The 25,739-nt window shown below is 36.8% G+C and overlaps 1 protein-coding gene across 6 annotated transcripts in view; it reads right to left on the bottom strand.

Moving 5' to 3' along the window:
• patj (PATJ crumbs cell polarity complex component) overlaps window positions 1-25,739 on the bottom strand; it is a 132,050-nt gene that overhangs the window by 57,511 nt on the left and 48,800 nt on the right. For 4 of the 6 annotated variants that reach the window (XM_052123543.1, XM_052123542.1, XM_052123545.1 and 1 more), the window contains 5 exons: window positions 24,782-24,853; window positions 23,960-24,137; window positions 23,392-23,502; window positions 20,079-20,138; window positions 15,385-15,508 (listed from right to left, as the gene is read on the bottom strand). In XM_052123543.1, the coding sequence (XP_051979503.1) occupies window positions 15,385-15,508; window positions 20,079-20,138; window positions 23,392-23,502; window positions 23,960-24,137; window positions 24,782-24,853 (545 nt within the window). The remainder of the gene's footprint in view (window positions 1-15,384; window positions 15,509-20,078; window positions 20,139-23,391; window positions 23,503-23,959; window positions 24,138-24,781; window positions 24,854-25,739) is intronic. The other 2 variants (XM_052123544.1, XM_052123546.1) reach the window with 2 other exon arrangements.

Genomic DNA, 25,739 nt, shown 5'->3' with positions numbered 1-25,739 from the left:
CATTGGCACATTGGTTACCATTACAAACTGCTTGGACTCCACAGGTTTGTCATTTGTTGATGAATGGCAAGGTGGCGTAATCATTAAATCTCCGGTAGCTCAATTGGTAAAGGAAATAACAATGCCAAAGTTATGGGGTTGATTCCCAAAGAACACACAAACTGAAAAAGCTTGAATGACATGGGAGTCACTTTGGATAAATGCACCCACTAAAAGTTTAAAACATCTTGCATGTTGACACCATTCACCTATTTGAGGACCCCAGAGACTAAAGATCACTTTAGTTTCAGACTTCTGCAAAAAGGCAAGAAACAGATCCAGGCTTGAGCAGTAGAGGATAGGGAGTCAGAAACTGAGAACGAGAATGGATGTTAAACTGAACAAGCATGGTTGATTCATTATCACATAGACAGAGACAGGTCACTCTGTGCGAAGCTCCTTCTTAACACTGACAGATGAGATCAGAGGCACACTCGCACACACTTAAATGCCAATTAATGCAGCCTCGGTAGTGGTCAAAAACAGCATGACCGACAAATAAATGCCTTTGGTCACCCAAGGTCACATTTGATGGCCGCCTACTTGACGCATTCAGTGGGTTTGGAAGAAGACAAACAGAGAAGCCGAACAACACTTTAGAAAGTGCTTACAACAACTCACTGCAGCCAGAAAAGTGTTTTTTGTTTCTTTTCTTTAATTACTTCAGTTTCAAGCAGATGGAGAATTTCACAGTGCCATAAGGGGAGAACTGTGCAGTCCAGGCCCTTAATTGGTTTTTAAGAGATACAAGACTTTCTTTTAGGATGAGGAGATAATCATGTTCTTTAAGGACAGTCAAATCAACAGGAGCGATTTTATGTGTTGTACAGAATTCATTTTAAGTGTCGGCAAAGAGAACAGTGGTAGTCATAAGCAAGTGCTTCAGGCATATTTATACAACAATTACAGTTACAAAGTGTCTGGATACATGCTAAAACTAAAGGGTACCCTCTGTGATATAGCAGAGTCTCGCCTCTTAAGGGAATTGTTCACTCAAAAAAATAAAAAATATAAATAAATAAATACAATAAACTCACTAAATGGCCAACCAGAGTGTCTTCTTTGAGCTAGCAAGAGAAAAAGTTTGTTTTGGTGCCAGACATGCATGGCTGTTCAGGTAAGAAAATGTCTGGAGTGAGACCGTGGTTGAGGAAACTGGGACAGAGCAAGCACCAGCTCTAATTACCACAGCTGTGGATTTACTTCAAACACTGGAATGACTGACCTTGACCAATTTGTTTGGACGGAAGTGTCCTAAATACCCAGCGCTGGACATAGATTGACATCTGACAACATAAGAGGGAGAGAGAGATCAAGACTATTCTTGGTTTCTCCACAGTATTACAACAACCAATTACCTTATAGCACGAAGGTTTAAGGTTTTAATATAATTATGTGAAGTACTTGCACTGAACATGTTAGATACCAATTCATTAGCTTGCTAAACGTAGGGAATGCAAGATTAATTGTTCTCTTATCAGGCTAATTGGTTAGCATGCTAAGTGAAAACACAAAGGGAGACTCTCAGTGTTAAGAACGTAAGAAAGGACTTGCGTTCTCTTTGAAAAAAGTTACTCAGAAGAACAGGAGGATGTAGAACACAGAGTTAATAACATCATATCAACATTCTTTTTTCCTGAGGTGGATGATGACGTTGAACGTGTCCACATGTAAGAACACAAATCAAGAAACAATCTAAGTAACTGAACATTAATTTGAACACTTGTTTTTTTTACAATGCGATTAATAATTTATAACTTACATAATTAAGGCCACATCCACACTAATACGTTTTTGTTTGAAAATTCACTGCATTTATACCTCTAACCCAGAGTACAATGGCATTTTCCTCCACCAAAAACGGAGTGCTTCGGTCTCGCGCTCAGCCTTCCAAAGTGTACTCTTTTGACCATAAGCCCATATGGATGCATGTGCACTACATCTACTTTGCACATTGTCACATAAAACTGTATCACAAAGACTGTCTACGTCTACAAAACCTAGGTTGCACGCGGACAGTCCGCACATACTGTGCCGATGACGAAAGGGTGAGTGAGACATACCCACACACGGAAAACCAAAATATACTTTGGCATAAACATTTACGTGTAAGTATGCGTGTAAATATTAAACATAACTGGGACAGTTTCAGGGCTATCATGATTGGTATTCACTATGCTGGCAGCTGTGTGGTGTGGGGCGACACGTTGAAGGGTGTGTAGGTGTCTGAGATATTAATGGCTGAGCAGTCTCATACAGTATCTCTCTGGCATTAGGAAAGAGGCCGGTGGTAATTATGGCCCTATCTATGGTCCCTGATCAGTGTCCCATTCCAGATAAATGAGGGCCGGCTCTGAGCCAAGGCTGATGAATGGAAGAGCATTTCTTCACTGAGGGTACCAGAGAATGGCACTGCATCACAAAAGGCATTTTTGACACATCTTTTTCTGTGCCACTCCAAAAAAGTCACTCGATATACAAGACAAAGGTTGTGCGGTGACAATAATCCCTTTCTAGTTTGCAGCAGCATTGTTTTCACACGATTGCTTCTGCTTCTATGCAGAAAAGCTAAAAAGCAACTGAATAATCTTCAGACCAAAGTGTCTATGTGAAAATATACTGTATGAGTTCTGAGTTTAATACAAGTTAAAGGAATAGTTAACCCACAAAAAAAAGCAAAACAAAAGAGGGTGAATAAATGACAGATATTGCATTTTTAGGTGAACTGTTTAACTTCTATTTAAGCTTCAATATTCATCCATGTTTTGACTATTTTACTGTACACACAAAAGAAGCTCCTCAATCATTCATCTACTGATAATACTGATTCATCCGCTTTTTGAAAGTGGTTCTTTCGTATTTCTAAGCAGCAATGTTTTGTATAAATGATGGATGGTCTACATTGATTGACAGGGCCTTTGAGAGCCACCTCTTACATGGGATTCTTTGGAGGTTACTGCCAGTCCCATTTCTATCTTGCTCCTCTGACACAGTTTACTGCGACACAAAAATTGCATTCGGAAGAGGCCTGTCACTCATATGTCACCTTGAAGGGAAAGGTATATTAGTGTGGACTAAATTCCCAAGGAGCTGCTCGGCAAACAGGGTGACATAAACACTCTAAAGCCTATTTTACAAATAAAAACTTAAGCACCCAAGTCGAACAAAGCCTGTGTTTATACTACGCATGGTGTAGATTTTATGTTAGACCATTGAGGGTGGCGTCACAGAGTGTTGATGATTCTCTGGAAAATTATACATCAGAAGGTAAGCGGCCTCATTTACATTTTTTTTTTTACACTTTTGAGCACCCTCGGAGATACGGTTTCAGTTATACATTTTTAGATATGTAACAAAACAATGTAGCTAACTACAACCTAACTAAAAACTTGTAAGCGTGATTGTAAACAAAGAGAGTTATGTCCAAACCACATCCACGATTAGTTTTAACTAGTGCTTTCAGTCAATTAAAATGTTTAATCATGATTAATTGCATCAATTGTAGATTTCAAAAGTGCTGAAATTTGACTAATTCTTTTCCTGTCAAAATGTATTTACTTCCATCTTAGTAAAGAAAACAAATAAAATTTAACAATGCTTTCTTAAAATTTTTAAAACAAAGCCCTCAATATTATAAAAGAAGATTTCCCAAAGTCTAAGTGAGAGTTTGACTAATTGAAAGAACTAGTTCTCATAGGTTGTGTTTTCACTGAAATGCACATTAAATCTCTTAAACACTCATCCTCCATGATATTAATTGACCAGCAGACTTTGGCTATCCACTCTGGATATGGAATTCACAGGATTTGTGTCAAGGCGTCAAGCGCCGCATCGAACACCACATAAAAAGTACTGCAGACAGTGTCTGTGTCCGAAATGGAATACTACCAATACTAGTATAACTGCTTCAGTCATATCTATTCATAACAGAAGTAGTAAGAGTAGTATGGTAGCATGCCATTCCAAAAACAATTTGAAAGCTTAGCACCAACGGGTTCAAAATGAATATTATATGGACTTGGGAGAGGAGCATCGACAGACCCTCCGTGGGAGTACTACAACAAGCTATGCAGTGGTCCCTCGTTAATGCCATATATAGTGTTTGGCTTGTACATGAAAGTTAAGATTTGACATGATCCTGTGGTAAAATTCTGACTGACAAAGTGTGCGAAGTACTTTGTTTTTGTCACAAGTCCTATCTGGGTTTGTTTCTCCATGGCTTGATCATTGGCACGGAATCGCTGTTGTGTTTTAGTGTTAAGTCCCTGCCGGACACAACGAACTGGTTCTGCCTCATTTTATTCAGCTATGTGAGCTCTGGTTAGAATGTCAGAATCTAATGTGAAAATTGTTAAGTGTGTTAATCGCGATTAAGAAATTAAACGTAATTAAAAATGAAATCATAAACGCTCTTAAACTAGCCAAGTTTTCCTCAAGGATGAAGGCAAACAGTAGAAATATAACCAAACAAACACCTTAGCCTAACAAAAACTTTTGTGTATTTCCTCATAATTTTAGGTGAACTAAAATAATCGTGTTTGCCCAGTATGTATAAATTAGCCTTTAGGAGAACTGTCATTTTTTTATTGACATGTCCTGGGCCCATTCCCCCTCTCTCACCCCTACTTTCCTACCCCCCACCTGCTAATTCCACCTCTCTCACTCCTACTTTGCTACCACCACCCCTCCTTTAAAAAAAAAGAAGACTTGCAGCACTAGCTCACAAAGAACTTTTAAACACAAGCTGAAGTGAATGGTGTGTGAGGTAAAATGGTTTATTACAATCAGTGCTTTGCAAATATAATGCAAATATAAATACACATAAAAGATCTTCAATAATGTAATAAATAAATGTACTTCAAAACATTAAATGGAAAATAAAAAGAGAGGAAATGAGTAGGGAGGAGGTATTTCTTTAATGATGGATAGACACATCAGATAAGTCAATCAAAAATCAAAATGAGTGTTCCTGCTAATTTCCAAAAGTGTTAGTTGAGAATATGCAAATCTTTAAAACTAAAATAAAATGCATTTCAAAATGGTTCGCCAAAATAAATGGGAAGTTTGCCCAATTCCACTAATGTCATTTTTGAAATGATGAAAGGAAACATTAGCCATGTTAAATCAGAAAAAATCTAAATCTGTTGATTTCCATGAAGGATAGTGGAGAATATCCAGAGATGGACCAGTGTATGACATTCCTCTATCAAGGGAAATGGCAATGCTCAGAGCGCAATGACGAGACCTACCAGAGTCATATATGAGCCAAAGAAGTTTGCAAGACACCACCAAAGAAACAACACAAAGAAACACTCAACAGAGAAAAGAAACCTGTACCCAACAATGAAACACGCACCCAAACCACTTTAAACCTGACGCAACCAACCTTCATCACCAAGCAAGCAGGCGTATAACTACCTTGAGACTGCGCTACAACCCACAGCCTCCTGCACATTAAAAGACATAGGAACTTTCACCAACTGCTACTGAAAAGAAGCAACGAGGTAATAAAAGCAAAGGAGTCCTTGACGTTTTTTTTTATTCCTTGGCTCTTGTGATGAGAATACAGATTACTATTGGGGAATCCCTGGCCATACAAGTCAGCTTCTCTAGCCTGCAAAAGAAAAACAGACATATCATTTTCACTTACTTTAATAAGTCTAATATGTAACTGCACTAATGATGAGTCAATAGATTGCTCAGTGGTCCGCAACAGTGCCTTTTAAAATCAACCAATATGGATTTATGAATGACCAATATCCAGGGAGTAGATTTGCTGGTGCCAAATAATGAGGATCTATACACAACACAATGATAGCTAATGAACAATTTCACACAATATTTACTTAAAATTCACAAAAAACATACTTTCAAAAGTGTACCATTTACTGACAAAGCTTTCGCTATATTTTGGAACTGTCATTAGAGGGAATTTCTGTTAATTGGCCAATGGCGGAAATCTTAAAATGTTCAAATATAGGCCCATCATAGAAACTATCATATACACAACATTTTATCATTTATTTTTTAGCGTTAAAAAAAAAAATATTCATCTGAACTTGCAGTTCTCAGTATGGTCGGAGTCGCTTTTATGAGGCACAGTTCTGGAGTCAAAAGTGCAATTGACGAGTTTCAATCACAATCCATTAATGATAACGTGATGCATTGCAAATATATTGTGAATAATATGCTGATACCAAGCCCTTTTCTATCACTACTATATACTTGTGGCTCCAAGATCCTGGTCATCAAACAGCTTTAGAGCATTATGTTCTGATAAAATATGGCCCTTGCAGACAAAAAACTGCTGAGGTGAGGCCTTTTGGCGAAGATATTTGCATGTAAGCGGTCAAGAAATCAGTGCCTGTCTGATGAATGCTAATATTCAGTGCATTAAACAAAGTCTCCATCACTATTCACAGGGCCATAGAAGCTCACGGCCTGGTACCAGAAAATGCAAGAGAAGAGAGATGATGAAAGAAGAAAGGAGATTGACAGAGGAAAAAAAAAATAGTCATAGATATTTTATAACGAGAGAACAAAGTCAAAAACGTCACCATGTACAATGTAAGGTTTCCTTGATTGCTCTGTGCTTTTTCCTTTTTATTCCATATATATGAAGCGATAACACTGACACAAACACTGCAGAGACTATTTCTCAATAGCTGTGCTTCAGTATAGCTCTTAATTAAGGGCAGTCTGAAGAAGATGGAGGCTCGCCAATTTGTCAGAGTGATGAGTCATGTTGCGCCGCAAAAACCAGAAGAGAAAAGATGAGGGAAGACGTGAAGCTGAAAATTGATACATTCTGTGCTTACAAAGACTTTCATTTGCTACCAAAAGAAATTACTTCTGCTCAGGAACAGCACTCCCAAAAATATTGTATTTGTTAAAGCGAAAACTACAACAAGGTCATTCCTTCCTCTCGAAAGTCAGATCAATTAGTGGTCAACTAATATGGACTATTCAAATTTCAGGTGATGTTTTTTTGTTTGTCTGGATCTATTAAGTTATTCAAAAATACATAAATGCAATTTACACAAAACAAGTACTTGAGGACAGTTACACTATGATCATGTTTTTAATTTGTAAATTCAAAAGTAATTTTTATATTTTGTCTGGGGCTTAATGTCAAGTGGTATAACAATCCAATATTTTTTTTATATATATAAAAATAAAATGAAAAAAAATTTGTGAAACTTACTTGATGTCATTCAATATTTATTTATTTTTTTTTTTTTTGTACGAAATGCTATAAATGTTTTTCATAAAATATAAGAAACCAACATTAAAATTATTAAAATTACATTAAAATTCAATGTTACATTTTTAAGAACATGACAAGATTTCTCATTTTTATCATCAGGCAACCTTAATATATAATAATATTCTTTGAAGTACCTTGGAGTACCATGGTCCTTGAATATGGTAATCATATCACTGTATGGTACCGCTACAGTACTTTTGTGTAAGGCCGTTGTCTGACACTTGACAGACTACAAAGAGACCAGCAAAAACAGCAAACAATAGTTGTTGTTTTTTTGCATTTGTATCCTTCATAAGAAAGAAACCTTACATAGTACGTTTACATGCACATTAAAAGTTCGATTTTCGATAGCAAGGGAGATTTAACATTGTCCGATAACTGTGCCTGCTTGGCCAATTAACAATGCAGATAATCTCAAAATTGCCAAATATTGGCCGATTTATCTGCTTGGCCAAAATTGTGTCGATCTCTCGTGTCAACATGGGGGAAAAAAAAAGCTCTTTCCAGATCTACCAGTTTGTCTATCACCAAGATACTCACTTTGTTAAGTATAGAACTGAAGAGAAAGAATTTAAATATAAGACATATAAAAATAAATTAACAGCTATCTTAAGAAAATGTAAAAAAGATTATTATAGTAGATTGCTGGAAACTAATAAAAACAATATAAAGGGTACATGGAATACTTTAAATTCAATTATTAGAAGGGAAAAAACAAGTACTGGTTTTCCAAATGAATTTATTGATAATGGTAAAATAATTAAAAACATGGATGAAGTTGTGGCTGGCTTCAATAGATTCTTTGTGAACACAGGCTCTAATTTGGCTGATGAGATAATACCTCCACAAGAGGGTGATGTCCCACAATATTTTGAAGAAAGAAATCCAGCAACTATTTTTTTGAGAGATACTGATAAAACTGAAGTACTTGATATAGTTAATAACTTTAAGAATAAAACATCAAGAGACTGTAATGATATTGATATGCTTTTAATTAAACAACTAATTGCAGTAATAGTAGATCCCATAGTATATATTTTCAATCTCTCTCTGAAATTGGGTTCTTTTCCCACAAATATGAAAATAGCTAAAGTGGTCCCTATCTTTAAAGCTGGTGAACAGAATCTTTATACTAACTATAGGCCAATCTCACTGCTTCCCCAATTCTCTAAAATTCTGGAGAAGATATTCTCCATCAGATTGGATAGTTTTATTGATAAATATGGGATCTTAACTGATAGTCAATATGGTTTTAGAACAAATCGTTCTACATCTCTGGCTTTAATAGATCTGGTGGAAGAATTAACAACCAGTATTGATGACAAGAAGTTTGCTATAGGTGTATTTATACACCTTAAAAAGGCCTTTGATACAATAGATCATCATATTTTGCTTCAAAAATTGGAAATTTATGGAATTAGGGGAATAGGGCTAAACTGGATAAAAAGCTATTTAGAACATAGACAACAATATGTGCAGATGGGGGAGGAAAGGTCGAAGCTTCAAAATACAATATATGGTGTACCACAAGGTTCAATTCTAGGACCAAAATTATTTTTATTATACATAAATGATATTGTTAAAACTTCTGATTTGTTGAAATTTCTGATTTGTTGAAATGAAGGAGAGAATCTCCAACATTTGTTGAAGACTGTCTCTAAAGAGTTTGCTAAGCTTAAATTGTGGTTTGATTTAAACAAATTATCTCTCAATATAAAGAAAACTAAATTTATGATCTTTGGGAAATGTAGAATTCCCGAAGATTTAACTATTGAAGTACTGTGTGATAATTCCAGATTAGAAAGAGTTTAGGAAAACTCCTTTTTAGGAGTAATAATTGATCACAAACTAAGCTGGAAACCACAAGTTAACTATATTAGTTCTAAATTGGCAAAGATTAATGGTATATTTTGTAAAGTGAGACACATATTGAACCGAGATACAATGTATATTTTATACTGCGCGCTTTTTCTTCCTTATTTGCACTACTGTACAGAAGTGTGGGGCAATATCTATAAAACCACCCTTAAGACGATATGCACAATGCAGAAAAAGGCAATTAGAATAGTCTGCAATGTTGGTTATTATGTACATACAAATGATTTATTTTTAACATTGCAAACATTAAAATTTAAAGACATAGTGGATTTAAAGACCACACAAATTATGTACAAAGCTAAAAACAAAGTACTTCCTAGTAATATTCAAAGATGGTTTAAGAGATAGCAGATACAATTTAAGAAGGAGAGGAAATCTCTCTCAAGCAATGGCACGCACCACACTTAAAAGCATGTGCATATCCGTCAATGGGGTGAGGTTGTGGAATAATTTACCTGTAATAATTAAGGAAAGCAATCATATTGTGCAATTTAAAAGAAGGTTTAAAATGTCTATATTAGAAAAGTATATGAATTAAGGTGGACTTGGGACAAATGTCTCATTTCCTCTTCAAGAGTTTGATTTGAATTACCATACAGTCTGTTTCTTGCCATTTTATTAATATTTATATTATTGTTTGTTTTACATTTTGTTTTTGCTTTTTTTTGGTTAAAATATGTTTTGTTACTAATGATTATGTTCTGAAGAGGAAGGGGAAAATAAAATAAATAAATAAATAAATAAATAATTATTTATTTAACTGTTAATGGCAGCGGCTATATGGGGTAATATATGGGAAGGAATTGGGGGTGGGAGTAAATAAGTTGTACTTCTTTCCACTCCCTTTCGAGCAATTATTATTATTATAAGTGTAAATAATATGTGTGTGTATATGTGTATATATTTATATCTATGTATATGGGACATATGCTGTGCTATGTTATTTTTATTTTTTTTATTTGTGTGTGTGTGTTAATATATATGTATATATTATTTTATTTTGCTCGAAATAAACTTCAATCAATCAATCAATCAATCTATTACTTGCGATTAACAGTAAGGTTTGTGGCTCACAAATGGCCGTTTACTGATCTGAGAGCTTCTAGCTGTGGTGTTGAAAATGGTCTAATTAGCTTTGAGGAATAAAACCCACAAACTAAACTGCCATTCCAAGTTTCTCATGGAGGATATATAGATTTGGCAAAATGCTCAGCGAAACTAACTTCAGAGGCTGGGTGAATTTCACCTGGATGTGAAAACTGGAGCAGCCAATCAAATATTCAGAACAGCCTGAGCAACTCTGTGAAATTTGAGGAGGTAATACTGAAACATATTTTAGGGCTCACAATTGTACATAACTAATAACCAGCAAATATAGACATGTGGTCAAATCCATCACAAATAGCATAACTTTTGAAGAATATTTTGGAAAGCACTTGTGAAAATGGCAAAAATGGCAAGTAATAAGAATTAAAAAGGCCAGGCTGCCATTACCCTCAAGTGTTGCATCCCAGGGATGCTAGGCCGCCAAAGAAACTGCCGCCCCTAGCATCCCAGACCAGGAGGGCTGTGCATGCAACCGCTGAACCCTGCCCCTAATTCCTGTACCAGCCCTTTCAACACTCCCCATCCTTTGCAAAGCCCCATTTTTCAAAGTGAGGACACCAGATTCTCCCTTTGCCTTGTACACTTTCTTGATGGACATTATTTTCCCCCCTTTTGGACTTTTCCACTGTTTATTGCAAATAAATGCCTTTCTGAGGCCTGACACCACTGTGTCTGTCTCTTGCTCACCCTGCAACAACTGTTAGGAGGTGATGTTTTCAGCAAAACACCAGCAAATGCCTCACCTGTCAATGAAGTGTCAGAACCAGTGAACAGGAAATGGAAGGATTGAACCACAAGGTAGTGCAGAGGGAAGAAAAGGCCTCTGACATAATGCTTTTACAGTTAGCCGCTTTTTGGCTGCAGTCCATTTGCCTTCCCAGGGCACACATGGCAAAGGCTTCACACAGCATACCAGAGCATGGAGAGATATAGTGACCACTCAAAAATACACAAAAATCACACTAGAAAAGCTGGATTGATCAGAGACGAAGAACATGATATCAGATTCTTGATGTTTTTGGTAGTCAAAGTCGAGAAGAAGACTAATTAAAACTTAGTTGCATAAGTAGTTACAAATAGCAGCAAGATAATCAGACTAGAACAAGTGTGAATGTAGTAAAACACAAGGCGGTGAGAGATGATACAATACTCTGTTTCTATACAGACGTTTCGTTCAATTTGTTGTAATATCTTAATGCCCAAAATCACCTCATTCGAGATTACGATTACACAATTAACTAATCGTGAAAAGTGTCCCTTTAGGTATACTCCAAGCATGTCACAATTTCCTATTAAGAATGTGTCTTTTGCAACATCAACCATTGTAACCAATCCATGTCCATTGTGCGCATTAATGCAATGATGAATCAGAATGTTACTGTTTAGATTAGTCTAGGCCAAGACAGAGTCTGACTTTTGGCATTGTCTGTGCTGATTTTGTTGGAAATGGATCTAAACATGGTCAAATGTGTTAAACATGTACTGTAGTATTTGCAACTCACAGTACGATTTAAAACAAATGTTAATTTTATTAATCAAAATGAATCACGAGGATTACAATATCAAGCAAAATTACTGACAAATACTATTTGCAATAATAGTGCAGCCCTACATCTAATCATCACAATCCATCATTCTTGTTTTATGCCCACTTGTATGATGTATTTTTAATATATTGTCAGCTGAATGATGAACATGAAGATACTTAAACTGTTTGTCTTACCTTCGCAGCCTTGTTTTCAGTCGTGAAAAATTCATGCTGTTTACACTGACTAAGGTCTATAGTTGCCAGTTAGCGATTGCAATTACGTCAAACTCTCCATTTTACACCACAATAATACGGTCTATTAAACAGTGGTTGTTTTGAAGGGTATTCAGGTTTGCAAAAAATCCCAGACCACAAAAAAAAAAACATAATTCCTTCAGGACTGCTATTAACACTGATGTAGGTATTACTGTCAAAGATGGATCTGTAGGGAGAATAAGTCTTTTGGTCCTGGCATTCTCTGTGGGCTATCTTGCAAGTCTTTTATAATTCATTAGGCTTATTGATGTGCGATCACTTGATCTGTGATAAATAGCTACTTCAAAAGGTCCCTATTCCAACCTCAAACAATACACCATCTTCCCCTGCCTTCATCACAGATGCTAACAGATGGCGGCATTTACTCATTCTTAAGCACGTATAAAATCTGTCGTGGCCAGTGCAGCACACAGAATATTCTAACATCTTACAGATTTGGGAAAGGATCTTTTAGGTGATTACAGAATTGCCACAGTACAAAACAGGTACAGTACAAATCCTAGAAGAAGAAGAAAAAAAAAAAGACCTCAAAACATTTTTCACACTCTGACTAGTTTGTTTAACTTCTCCACTAACTATGGCCAACAGTGCAAACACATGCATTACGGTTTTCATTTTTCTGAAATGTCATGAACACTTCAACCACAGCGTCATTTCCTCCACTACTAAAATTATGGATTGCTTTTGATAGCATTTTGAGATGAAAATGACAATGGAACTTTTATATTTTCAAAGTTTAGAATAAAATATCAATTACCAGCATAACTTCAATGCCCACATCTCATCAACCATCCAGTCTTGCAGGTTCACAATTTACAACATCAGGAAAATCAGACCTTTCCTGTCTGAATATGCTGAACAGCTCTGGTCATCTCAAGACTGGACTACTGTAATGCTCCGTTGGCTAGCCTCCCAGTCCCGCTAGCACCACTAGAATTAGTAAGACACTGCAGATGATTCAGAATGCAGCAGCGCATCTGGATTACAATCAGCCAAAGTGGGCTCACGTAACCCCACTCTTGATGGTTACCTGTAGCTGACTGATTTAAATTCAACTTGTGAAACAGCACCATATTCATTTAATTCACGCCTCCAGGTCTATGTCCCAACTCGCTCTGTGGTCAATGACCGAGTGGCGCCTCTGGACCAGCCACATAGACACAAAGTAAATTTCATGATCATTCACTTTCTCTGTTCCTCTGTGGTGGAATGAGCTTCCAACCTCCACACGATCTCAACATTCAAGAACCAGCTGAAAACACATCTGCTCTAAAAGCACTTAACCAACCAATGCACTTATTTAATATTTACCAACATAAAAAAAAGTTTGTCTGTCTCTTTCTTCTATGCTAGCTTATATACTACTCCAGTATTGTCAACTTTTGTATGACAAATTGCTTGCTCTGGATAAATGTGTCTGCTAATTCACTAAATGTAAATATTAAATAGCAAACTTTTTTTCTTGATGAGCTTAATTTTGTAGTTTACATTTACATTTATGCATTTGGCAGACGCTTTTATCCAAAGCGACTTACAGTGCACTTATTACAGGGACAATCCCCCCGGAGCTACCTGGAGTTAAGTGCTTTGCTCAAGGACACAATGGTGGTGGCAGTGGGGTTCCAACCAGGGACCCTCTGATTAACAGCCCTGTGCTTTAGCCACTACGCGTAGTGGCTAAAGTTGTAGTGGCATAAATTGTAGTTAGCATTTGATGTATTCTAAATATACACCTTTTGCATTATTTGACAAAATTACTGATTGATCTGGAAAGGACGCACAATAAAATACTTCAAATCTCATATCTCTTGATAAAAGTTTATTAGTGGCAAAATTATTGGTTATTATAAAAATTACCATTTTTGCAATTGATGTAAAATTAATATAAATCCTTTTCAAACTGTAAAAAAAAAAAGTGTTTTTTTTTATTTCACAAATGTAAAAATTTTTTATAAAGAATTTACATATTTTAAAATGTAAAGTCAAAGTAAAACAAAATCTATGCATAAAACACATTTGAAAATTAGCTTAAATAAATTAGTTAAAATTATTATAATTTTTTTATAAAAATCAACTCCTGGCATATAAAAGTGTCCAAAGTTGAAGAAACATGCAAATACGTGTTATGTAATATTTTTTGGTAATAGTCTGCAATTTAAAATACAAAATGGGTGCCAATCCAAAATGCATGTCAGCAAATCCTAACATAAGACGCCGTCTTATCGTACATCCTACATTGCAAGGCAAATACCCCGTAATCCAAATCCGACAAGTTTTAGGCAAAGTTTTAGATTGTGTTTTTTCAACATTTAATTAATCAAACACAATACTTCTCTTATCTTAATCCCTTAACATAAGAAAATGTCTGCTGTTGGAGTGCCTAAACTGCTGACTGGGTTGTCCTGAATGCACTGGAGTGGAGAGGCTTGCTGAGAAGAAATAAATAAATAAAACCTCCAACTTAAGCAGTTCGGAATGTTGACGCATTCAGCATAGCTCAAATATTGAATTCCATCATTCCTCTTTCTCTTATGGATTGCAGTAAGAGCACTACAAACTTTGATTTGATTTATGGGAGCATGTGCTGTAGCCACTGATAAGGTAAACTGTCAGCTGCTGGAAAGGTAGCATTAAAGCACATCTGTGCACACACATCGAAATAAAAGCAACAGAAGCTCAAAGTGGAATCAATGAAAAACTCTGGAAGACAAGCTTCATAGTCCATTAAGAAGAAAAGTTTGAAAATGAAAGGGTGCTATACTCTATGTACAATTGCAAAATATGTATATAATATGTACAACTGCAATTGTTTAAGGACGCAATAGATCGCTCCATTCAGGGTTCAAACCTACAACCTTTTGAAACCCCTGTTTTCAGTGGAACAACCCAGTTTCATTCGATTTTCTCCATTGGTTGTTTGGTACTGAACTCTTGTGCTAAATACCAGAACTACTAACAGACTCATTTTACACAGTTGACAAACAGCAAGACTTTAAATGTTCTTTGGACAGTATCTTTCTGGAATGAATCCAGTCATCTGACCCATAGTAGACAAGAAAATTATGGAGACTGAGCTTGTCAGTAACCTCAATGTGGAATGGGATTTGAGCACTAGCGTGGCACTGAGAAACCCTTGGTAGCTTTGAAAATTAGATCTGGTACCGATCAAATAAATCTAATTTTATAGACCGAGGGAAGATAAGAAACGTACAATTCGGTTGCATGTGGTGGTTGTGACCAGTAGAGTTGGACCAGGCTGATTGACGTGATGAAAAAGGAGAACACTCACCTCTTGCCTCCTGCTCATCCTCCCTCTCTTCCTCCTCCTGTTCCTCCTCCTGCACAAGGCTGGGAGGTCTGTAGGGTGGGGGGAGGCGCATGGGTGGAGGGACACTGGTCTGTCCTGCTTTCTGCTTGAGAAAAAAAAAAAAAAAAAAGCAATGGGACTTCAGAGATGTGGGAGATACCTCTTTTGAACAAAATATATATATATACTGTATATACAGCGTAGTAACAGTGTATGTTCCATTTTGGATGACAATCTATTGGTTTCTCAAAAAAAATTACATTCTCAAAAAGTGAGTCAGTGTTTACGTATATATGGCTTTCTTTCTTCCACAGACAAAAAAGGAGATCTAAGTTAGACTATTAGCCTTAGTCACCATTTACTTTCTATGCATTAATGATGCCTTACATTCACGGAAAAAAGAAAGTCAAATAGTTTGTAGCAAAGTTAAGGTGAATAATTTAAAGGCCTTAAGGCTAACTGAAAAGTAATAGCAGGTATCATCTGTGTCTTTAGCAAAAAAAAAGTGCAGGAATAAAGTTTAACAGAGTTATAGGTTTGTTCATACACCGAACGGCCACAACATTAAAACCACCTGCCTAATGTTGTGTAGCCCCTCACTGGATGCTATTTGTTTTTGGCACCGTTCTGAGTAAATTCTAGAGACTGTTGTGCATGAAAATCCCAGGAGATCAGCAGTTACAGAAATACTCAAACCAGCCCATCTGGCACCAACAAACATGCTACAGTCCAAACCACTGAGTGGCACCCCCTTCTGATGGTTGATGTGAACATTAACTGAAGCTCCTGACCCGTATTTGCTTGATTTTATGCACTGCAGCCACACAATTTGCGATTCTGTAGATGGAAGTGCCTTGTTGATGAGAAAGGTCAACAGAGAATGGCCAGACTAGTTCAAACTGTTAAAGTCTACAGTAACTCAGATAACTGCTCTGTACAATTGTGAGGGTTTGGTGCAGTTTTGTCCACGGGAATCTATACAATATTAGGTGGTTTTAATGTTGTAGCTAATCGGTGTATACTATAAGAATGAGCAATATGATACCCAACAAAAACAGAAGCCAGAAAATGCTAAATAACATACGAAATTATCAACATTTATTGCGTGATTAGTTTCTAATCAAGTCCAATCAAGCCTAACCATTTGTAGACCAAGCTGCAGCTCATGTTAGCATCTCTGACTGATCTATTATCATTAATTAGGTTTTAGCAGGTCTTACGGAAGAGTGTTGCAACAGAGTTTCACAACTCCTGAGAGCAATTACTGCGGATTAATAGCTAATGAATGACAGAACGAACTAAATTAAGGGGGAAAAGCGATTATGTGCATTAGAGGTGTGAATATACAGTACACAATGCCAATAACCAAAAATGCTAGATCACATTCCAAATATGCTAAATATAACATTTATCAACATTATTTGCATGATGGCAGTGTCTAATCAAGCCAAGCCGTCTCTCAAGATTGCTGTGGCTAAAGTAGCTCATGTTAGCATCTCTTATGGATCTAGAAGCATTAATTCACTTTTTAGCTGCTCTACAGAAGAATGTTGTAACAGTGTTTCACAACTCCTGAGAGCAATTACTGCTGATTAATAGCTAATGAATGAAAGTACGACATGGAGGGGGAAAAGCGTTAGAGGTGTGAATATAGGAATTTGTGGTTACATTCAGGGCTGGACTGGGAAGAGAAATCGGCCCGGGATATGAAATATTTATATTAACTATACAAATATTTATATATTAAATATAAATATATAAATATTTATATGGGGGGTGGGTGGAGGTAAGCGAATCATAGTTGGGAAAATGCCCAGTATGCCAGATTACAGTCCAGCCCTGGTTACATTTGACTGAGGCAAATTTACCAAATAACCATAATAATAATAATAATTTGGCTAATAACAAAAATTATAAATAACATGCTAAATCTTGCATCTATCGACATTTGTGTGATGGCAGTGTCTAATCAACCAAATTGTCTCTCAAATGAACAAAATAATGATTTATATGGAGGGGTAAAAACGCTTATGTGCATTAAAGGTGTTAATATAGGAATGCGTGTCTGCAAATTTCTCAATGCTAATAGCAAAAGATGCTATATAACATGCTAAATATGCTAAATATTATATATATTGTGTGATGGCAGTGTCTAATCAAGCCAAACTGTCTCTCAAAAGAGCTGTGGCTACAGTAGCTCATGTTAGCATCTCTGATGGATCTATTAGCATTAATTAGCTTTTAAGCAGCTTATACAGACAAGCACCATAACAGAGTTTTACGGCTCCCAAAAACATTTACTACTGATTAAAAGCTAATAAACAATGGAAATAATGATTTGGAAGAGCTTTTATGTGCATTAGAGATGTAAATATGTGAATTACTGACAGGCTAATTTTGACAATTTCACAATGCTAATAACCAAACAAATTCATGCCCAAAACAAAACCATTATCACACAACGCTCAATTTCCATTTTCTCTTTTCAAACTTGGTTGCGAGAGTTTTGGATATGGGCTGAAATATTAATTACATTTGCCGGGTGTAATTAGAGGGCCCCACGTTCTGATTGCTGTGAATAATCACAAGCCTCAAAAGCCGAATGCAACTAATGGATGAAGAAGCAATTAGGCAAATGACCGTAATTTCAAATTAATTGCTAGATAAAACTGTTTTAATCAAAACACAGCGACTGCAGAGGTATGCAAGAGAGATGAAATTTCAAATTGACATTTTTCAGCAGGTCTCCCGGGAGCAGACACAATTTCTCGTGCTTGCTCATGCAGATTTGTACTCTTTTCTTTCTTTTTCGGTTTCAATTGCAGAATGTGGCGATGGTTATAAGAGATTGTGATGGGTTGTGCTTTAATGCAAGTGAAAAAATTGCCGTTAGACACTTAGATGCTAGTGGACACGTGAGCATCTTGAGACAGTACCATAATAAATAAAGTATTCTGCTTTATTGTAAAGAGACCAAACCAAAGCGGATATATTATAGGAGGCTATGCCGTAATAACTGGATCATTGCGGACACTGCAGCTCTAGTAAGAATCTATAGCTGTGAATCCTGCTGATCTGAGCTCTAGCACTGACACAGCAGGCAGCCAATACAGAATACTATACTGCAAATTCTAGAAGCTTCTGTTCATCTATGCCTTTAAGTTCAGTTATGAAACTCTACATGGCACAAGCTGATAGGCCCTTTGAACATGTAATCGTCAATGAACTTGTATAACCTCATATATATACATATAACATATAAATTGCCTCAGTTGTTTGCTGGTAAGTCTGTTTCACTGCAGCACGTCATAAGAATTGGCTCACTGAAACTCCTACCCTGCACCACTTGATATACTTGGAGATTTTATGTATGTCTCATTGTGCAGGAGCAGTTCAAGCAGATCTAATCTACCAAGACCAAACCTACCAAATTGTTTTAAACATTATAACTCTTTAAATTTATACAGAGAATTGTCATGACTGAAATATGTGCAACTTCGTCATTTTTAGGGATAGATAGGATATTACAATTCTGTAATCGTTTACAAAAAGTTTAACAGAATGTTGAATGTGCTTCTTCAGCAAAAATTTGCATAATTGTAAAAGATGTTTTTTTTACATATAAATTATGGAACAAACCTAGCATAACACTTTTTCAAACTTAATTCAACATAAGCAAATACAAATGATATTTGAGAGCTGCAGTGGACTGAAATAATGGACTTGTAAAATAGTGCATTAGTCGTATGGACTTCTATCCATATGTACAAAAGGACTTTTCAACATCCACTTTTGTGTTCAAAAGAAGAAAGTCATACAGGTTTGGAACAACATACGGGTGCAAAAATGACAATTTTCATTTTGGGGTGAATTTACCTATTTGACTTTGGAAAACAATATATATTTTAATTATTATCATTTTTTATTATTATCATTTGATTCCCTTTTCTCCCCAATTTGGAATGCCCAATTCCCACTACTTAGTAGGTCCTTGTGGTGGTGCGGTACTCACCTCAATCCAGGTGGCGGAGGACAAGTCTCTGTTACCTCCACTACTGAGAAAGTCAATCCGCGCATCTTATCACAAGGCTCATTGTGCATGACACCGTGGAGACTCACAGCATGTGGAGGCTCATGCTACTCTTCGCGATCCATGCACAACTTACCACGTGCCCCATTGAGAGCGAGAACCACTAATCACGACCACAAGGAGGTTACCCCATGTGACTCTACCCTCCCTAGCAACCGTGCCAATTTGGTTGCTTAGGAGATCTGGCTTGAGTCACTAAGCACACCCTGGATTCGAACTCGCAACTCCAGGGGTGGTAGTCAGCATCAATACTTGCTGAGCTACCCAGGCCCCAACAATATTCAAGATTCTCAAACCTTAGATTGGTACAAAATTAAGGCTTGTTGGGTGGGCCAGGGTAGCTCAGCAAGTAAAGACACTGGCTACCACCCATGGAGTCGCAAGTTCAAATCCAGGGCATGCTGAGTGACTCCAGCACGGTCTCCTAATCAACCAAATTGGCCCGGTTGCTAGGGAGGGTAGATTCACATGGGGTAACCTATTCTTGGTTGCTATAATGTGGTACAGGATTTGGGTTAAAGAGCACAGAGCTAAAGGCAAAGAGGCACAACTCAGGGCAACCCAAGAACACAGGTTTGTAACTCACCTGGGCAGCTTTTCTTTTAGCTTTGTGCTGTCTTATGCTGGAGGCCATTACAGAGACAGGCTGCAAACACACACACACACACACACACACATATACAGTCATTGTCTCGGATAACAAACCCAGGTCAAGAGATTTGTGCATTCCCAGACAGGGGCTGAGAGTGAACAAAATCAATCATCTCAGACAAAGAAAGACATCAATCATTGACATCCCGTTACTGTTGCTATTAAAAGCATCCTGTCACTATTGAAACATCCGATCAGGTGGCATTAGCACCTGGCATGAAAACAGCCCACACAGAACCAAATGAACCTGCAGTGGAATGTTGGGCACCAGACGGAGCGGAACTAAGACCAGAAAAGTCATTAAGCTACATTAAACAACAGATTCACTTTTAATATTTAATTTTCAAATAACATTATAAAATATAAAATTAATAATTATTATGAAGATATAATTTAATCTTCAATTATTTTATTTATATATACTCAGCTGTATGTTTTTTATTAAATATATACATTATTTATTATAGACCTTTTAAATGTATTTTATCTAATATCTTAATATTTTATTAGATAAAATTTTTTTTTTTTTTTAGAATTGATATAAAATATTTACAGATTCAATATTTATACATCAATTCAATTCACATAATTTTTATTAAACATTCCCTCTCAAATATATGATTAAAAAAATTACAGACCTTTTAAATTAAATATAATTGTTTAACATTTGTTTTTACAGTGAAATTTGAGAGATTACAGAAAACCATGGGAAGACCAATCACTGGTTTTCAGTACATTTCTATGTACATTCAAGGAGTTTTGAAGGGAAAGAAAAAAAAACATTCACTGCTCTGTCAAATGCAAATGTCACAAATAAAACTTTGACCTTGAACAAACGCCATCTCTGAATAAACCTAAACAAGCCTGAGCATTTGCACAGGGCAGGGGACAAGAACAGACCATGATGGGTATGGTGACAGTTAAAGGATTCAAAATGCATAATTACTGAGAAATGGAGGCACATTATGGGAAAATATGGATGACTAAGCAATCAAAACAGTGCTAGAGACCTTTAAAGCAGAGCAATGTCTGGAATTGGCCTGTGAGAGCAATTATTTACAAATGACTTCAAATAGCTCTTATGTAGCAACCAAGTGGAATTATTATTGCTGAACTGGAAATGAATTGGTCCCCATTTTCATAAATGGGAGTACTCAACTGTGAAGAGGGGAAGTGGGGGTGGTCACAACTGAGGTGCACAGTGGCAGAAGACATTGATGCCGTTTTAAATGCAGTGACTAGCTCAATTCCATACCTGTGAGCTGCCTACCTAGACAGCATCACAGGCACCATTCCTGTGCTAAGGCTGTTTCCAAATGGTTGGCAGCAACATTATGTTGCCCTCCAAAATAGCTTTGGCAAGAAAAAGTTTGCAAACCCTTTGCTGATTTTCTGTATTAAAGTCACATGTACAGACAAAGCACAAAACAATTATAATCTTTCATGTCTTTATTAAACATTAACAGTGCTGTGGAAAAAGTATGTGAATCCCTAGGCTAAATACGACAAAAAAAAAAGCTAATTAGAGTCAGAAGTTGGCAAACCTGGCATCCAATTAATTAAACGAGATTGAAGGTGTGGGTTAGAGCTACTCTGACTTAGAAAAAGCACTCAACATTTTGAGTTAGCAATTCACAAGAAGCATCAGCTGACATGGACCATACCTCACAAAAAAAAAGAGATCTCAAAAGACCTAAGATCAGGAATTGTTGCTTTGCATGAAGATGAAAAGGGTTGCAAAGTTATCTTGAAAAGCTTATATATTCATCCATCCACAGTTAGACAAATTGTCTATAAATGGAGACGATTTAATCCTGTGGCTCCTCTTCCTAAAAGTGGCCGTCCAGCCTGAAAGGGAACTCGCAGAATGCTCAAGGAGGTAAAAAAAATAAAAAAATTAAAAAAAAAAGAACCCAAGAGTGACCGTTAAAGATGTGAAGGAAGCATTGGGACTGGTTAACATCTCTGTTCATGAGTCTGCTATAGACCACCTTGACACTCCACAATGCTACTGTGAAAATATTTTGTGGACTGATGAAAGTGGAACTATGGTTTAATTCTTTGGGAAGAATATGCAGCACTTCGTTTGGTGTAAAAAAAGGCCACAGCATACCAACATGATATAACAATCTGAATGGTGAAGTATGGTGGAGATAGCATTACGATTTGGGGCTGCTTTGGGGCTTGCCACTATCGAGGGAAAATTAATTCCCAAGTTTATCAAGATATCCTACAGGATAATATCAGGGTTGCTGTGTGCCAGCTGAAGCTCAGTAGAAGTTGGGTGATGCAGCAGCACAATGACCCAAAACATCTAAGCAAATCCACTACAGCATGGCTTCAAAAAACAGACAATCCACCTTTTGCAGTAGCCCAGTCAGAGCCCAGACTTTAACACAATAGAGATGCTGTGGAATGACCTCAAGAGAGCTGTTCACATCAGACATACAGAATTGCATCAGCTCTGCCATATTCTTTGGAAGAAAGAATGGTCCAAAATCCCTTCTGAATGTTGTGCAGGTCTAATCCACAGCAACCAGAAAGGCTTGGTTGAGGTTACTGCTGCCAAAGGAGGATTGACCAGTTATTCAATCCAAGGTTTCACTTACTTTTTCCAAAGCATTGTGAATGTTTAATTGGATGTGTTCAGTAAAAGCATGAAAGCTTAAAATTGTTTGTGTGTTGTTATCTTAAGCAAATTGTGTTAGTCAATACTTGTGATTTTGATGAAGATGAGATCACACTTTGACCAATTAATTCAGACAACTAATTGCATAGGGTTCACAAAATTTTTCTTGCAACTGTATCCCTCACAAGCAAGGAATCCAAAAAATAATCTAATTTAAGGTTATTAAGGTTATAATCTAATCAATTATGATTGTAAACCTTCATATTTCATTTGAATGGAAAAGTATCAACTAGTCCAATATAAATAAACATTAATATTCCGCTCTATTATGAAATATTGTGATTCTTTTACCAAATATGTATGTATTTTAAAGTTTATTAAGAGTATCATGTTGGTCAAATCTATTGAAAATAAATACAAGTCTTATGTGCTCTTCACACATTTGTGTGATGCACAGATTTGCAGCCTATAAAGCGAGTTTCAAATCAGTCACTTAGAAGGTTCCATTTCAGTCAGAATGCTGCCTTAGAAGGTAGCTGCAAATGTAGTCAAGACAGCAAGACAGCTCATTTACTTTGGAACTGATCTAATGTATATGGATGTTTTAGGACAGGTTTACCCGAGGAGTGGGTGACAGACTCTGCACGATGAAGACCACAGGAGTAGGAGCCATTTTGATGGCTTGTACTGCCTCCTCATGGTTGGCATTCTGCAAATCAACTCCAGACACCTATTTAGTCGCAGACAGAGGATGAGGGAAAGATGTGAGGTTAGAAGGGGCAGAGAGAGAGAGAGAGAGAGAGAGAGAGAGAGATCTTTAAAAGCAGGTTTTCCTTTCTCTTTTGGAATAAGAGGTTAGCTAATCAGAAAAGGGGTCATATAGAAGTCTTAAAGGTGCAGTTGCAAAAAAAGGGGGTGGGGGAGGAATGCTACAAAAGTGTAAATACGGACCTTTAAAAAGCAGCAAAGCACATCATATTAATGATCACACTGATTTAACAAATTAAAAAAAAAAAAAAAAATTATATATATATATGTTCAAGTCAAAAACATACCACAAATAAATATATATATATATATTTGTGGTATGTTTTTGACTTGAACATCAATAGATAACCTTGTGTGTGTGTGTGTGTGTGTGTGTGTGTGTGTGTGTGTGTGTGTGTGTGTGTGTGTGGCCCTCACACCTGTAAGATCTTGTCTCCTGTTTTAAGGGCACCTGTGCGTCCAGCTGGGCTCTCTGGCAGCACCTGTTTGATGAAAATACCCTTCAGTTCTTCTCCATTTTTCAGTCGCTTTATAACGGTTCGTCCACCAACTATGCTGATACCCAGAGACTCCAGCGGCTCCGGCCACACCTCCACTCTGAAACGAGACAAACACAAATATGATGCAAAAAAAGGTCAATGTAGAGGAAATCTTCTGATCCACATATATATAAAATATATCAAATTAAATGTCCTTTGCAGAACACAAACAAAGATATTTAGAAGAATATTTCAGCTCTGTTGGTCGATACATTTCAAGTGGATGGTGACCAGAACTTTGAAGCTCCAAAAAAGCATAAAAGCAGCATACAAGTAATCCATATGATTCCAGTGGTTAAATCTAATCTTAATCATTAACTTAAAGTATTCAAGCATATTTTACAAAGTTAAAAATATATACACATTTTTTATAAATATCATGAACGTTTTAGTCACAAATATAAAGACGTTTTCTTAGTGGTACTGCATTTGACCTGAACAAAATGTGCCTTTTCTATGTAAAAATATCTGATATTTTTTAAATACTTCACAAACAGTCATGAGGGTCTAATCGGAACCTGTGTTTTTTTGTTTTGGTCACATAACAGAATGGCTACATGTGTATTGGTTACACTACCTTTGATTTGGTGAACATGACTATTAAGATTTTATTACATTTGAATTATCATACACTTAAAATTGCTAATATTCCAGGCTTTCTGTGGCTGTGGGAACCCTAATTGTTACACATAATGCGTTTACCTGCGTGGGGGACCCCAGTGACTGAATGCAGGTGTCTCCTCACCCTCTCCCTCCTCTCTCTCTGGTAGGTCACTGTGGACAACAAACACAGTGATTTAATCATAAAATAAAGTTCTAAATTAATATAAGTTTCTTTGAAATATTTTTTTTGGAGAGGAAAGTAAAAAGGAAGAATGAAACTGGCAGGTGAAAAGAGGGGGAATGGGATCGGGAAAATAATTTGTGCTGTGACTCAAATTTGAATATTTCAGCTAAAAATAAAGATGTAATTCTCTCAAATCAAAAACTCAATCTACCATATTTCAATCGGTTTAAATCAGTTGATATTCTTTAAATCATATTAACATTTAAAGGTGATTTAGACAGAAGACGTCTCGTGGCAATTTTAATTTGGTTCTGGAGGCTGAACCCACGCTCTGCTGCCACACTGGAAAGTGGAACTACCAGTGCTACTTAAGCTAAAGTTTTGAAGTCGGGAACATTTCTCCCAGGGAAGCGATCAAAAGTTTGTAGGACTCTCTGAATGTGGGATTTCCCGATCCTGCAAGTACTCGCTTCACCGGGAGGAAATCCAGCAGCATGCGCTCCTTCTGCACCAGTGGCACAGCCACACCTCTCTGTTACCCGTAGCAATTTTTGGAGGTGCTTTCTAATACCCTTAGCTACCGGCAGTCTCTCGCAGCTTCCTCCTCCTCCAACACCAGTTAAACCCAGTTGGAATGTATGCCCTTAACCGCCCTCTCCAATGACAGCCAGTGCAAAGCCGATGGTTGTTTTAGGCTCAAAATGTTGTGATCCTCCATTTAATTTGGGAGTTAATTTAATCTGTGTTTGAATGGGGGAATTCTTGTAGTATGTGTAGATGTTATTAATAGTGGTGATGTATGCACTTATTTCACGTACAGCCTTGGAGGCATCACAGGCAGCCAATGCTATTCTGTGTGCACCACAGTGAATG

The sequence above is a fragment of the Xyrauchen texanus genome, chromosome 50, assembly GCF_025860055.1.
Source record: "Xyrauchen texanus isolate HMW12.3.18 chromosome 50, RBS_HiC_50CHRs, whole genome shotgun sequence".
NCBI classification, from domain to species: domain Eukaryota; kingdom Metazoa; phylum Chordata; class Actinopteri; order Cypriniformes; family Catostomidae; genus Xyrauchen; species Xyrauchen texanus.
The sequence above is the reverse complement of the archived record's forward strand: the minus strand, read 5'-3'. Positions and strand labels throughout refer to the sequence as shown.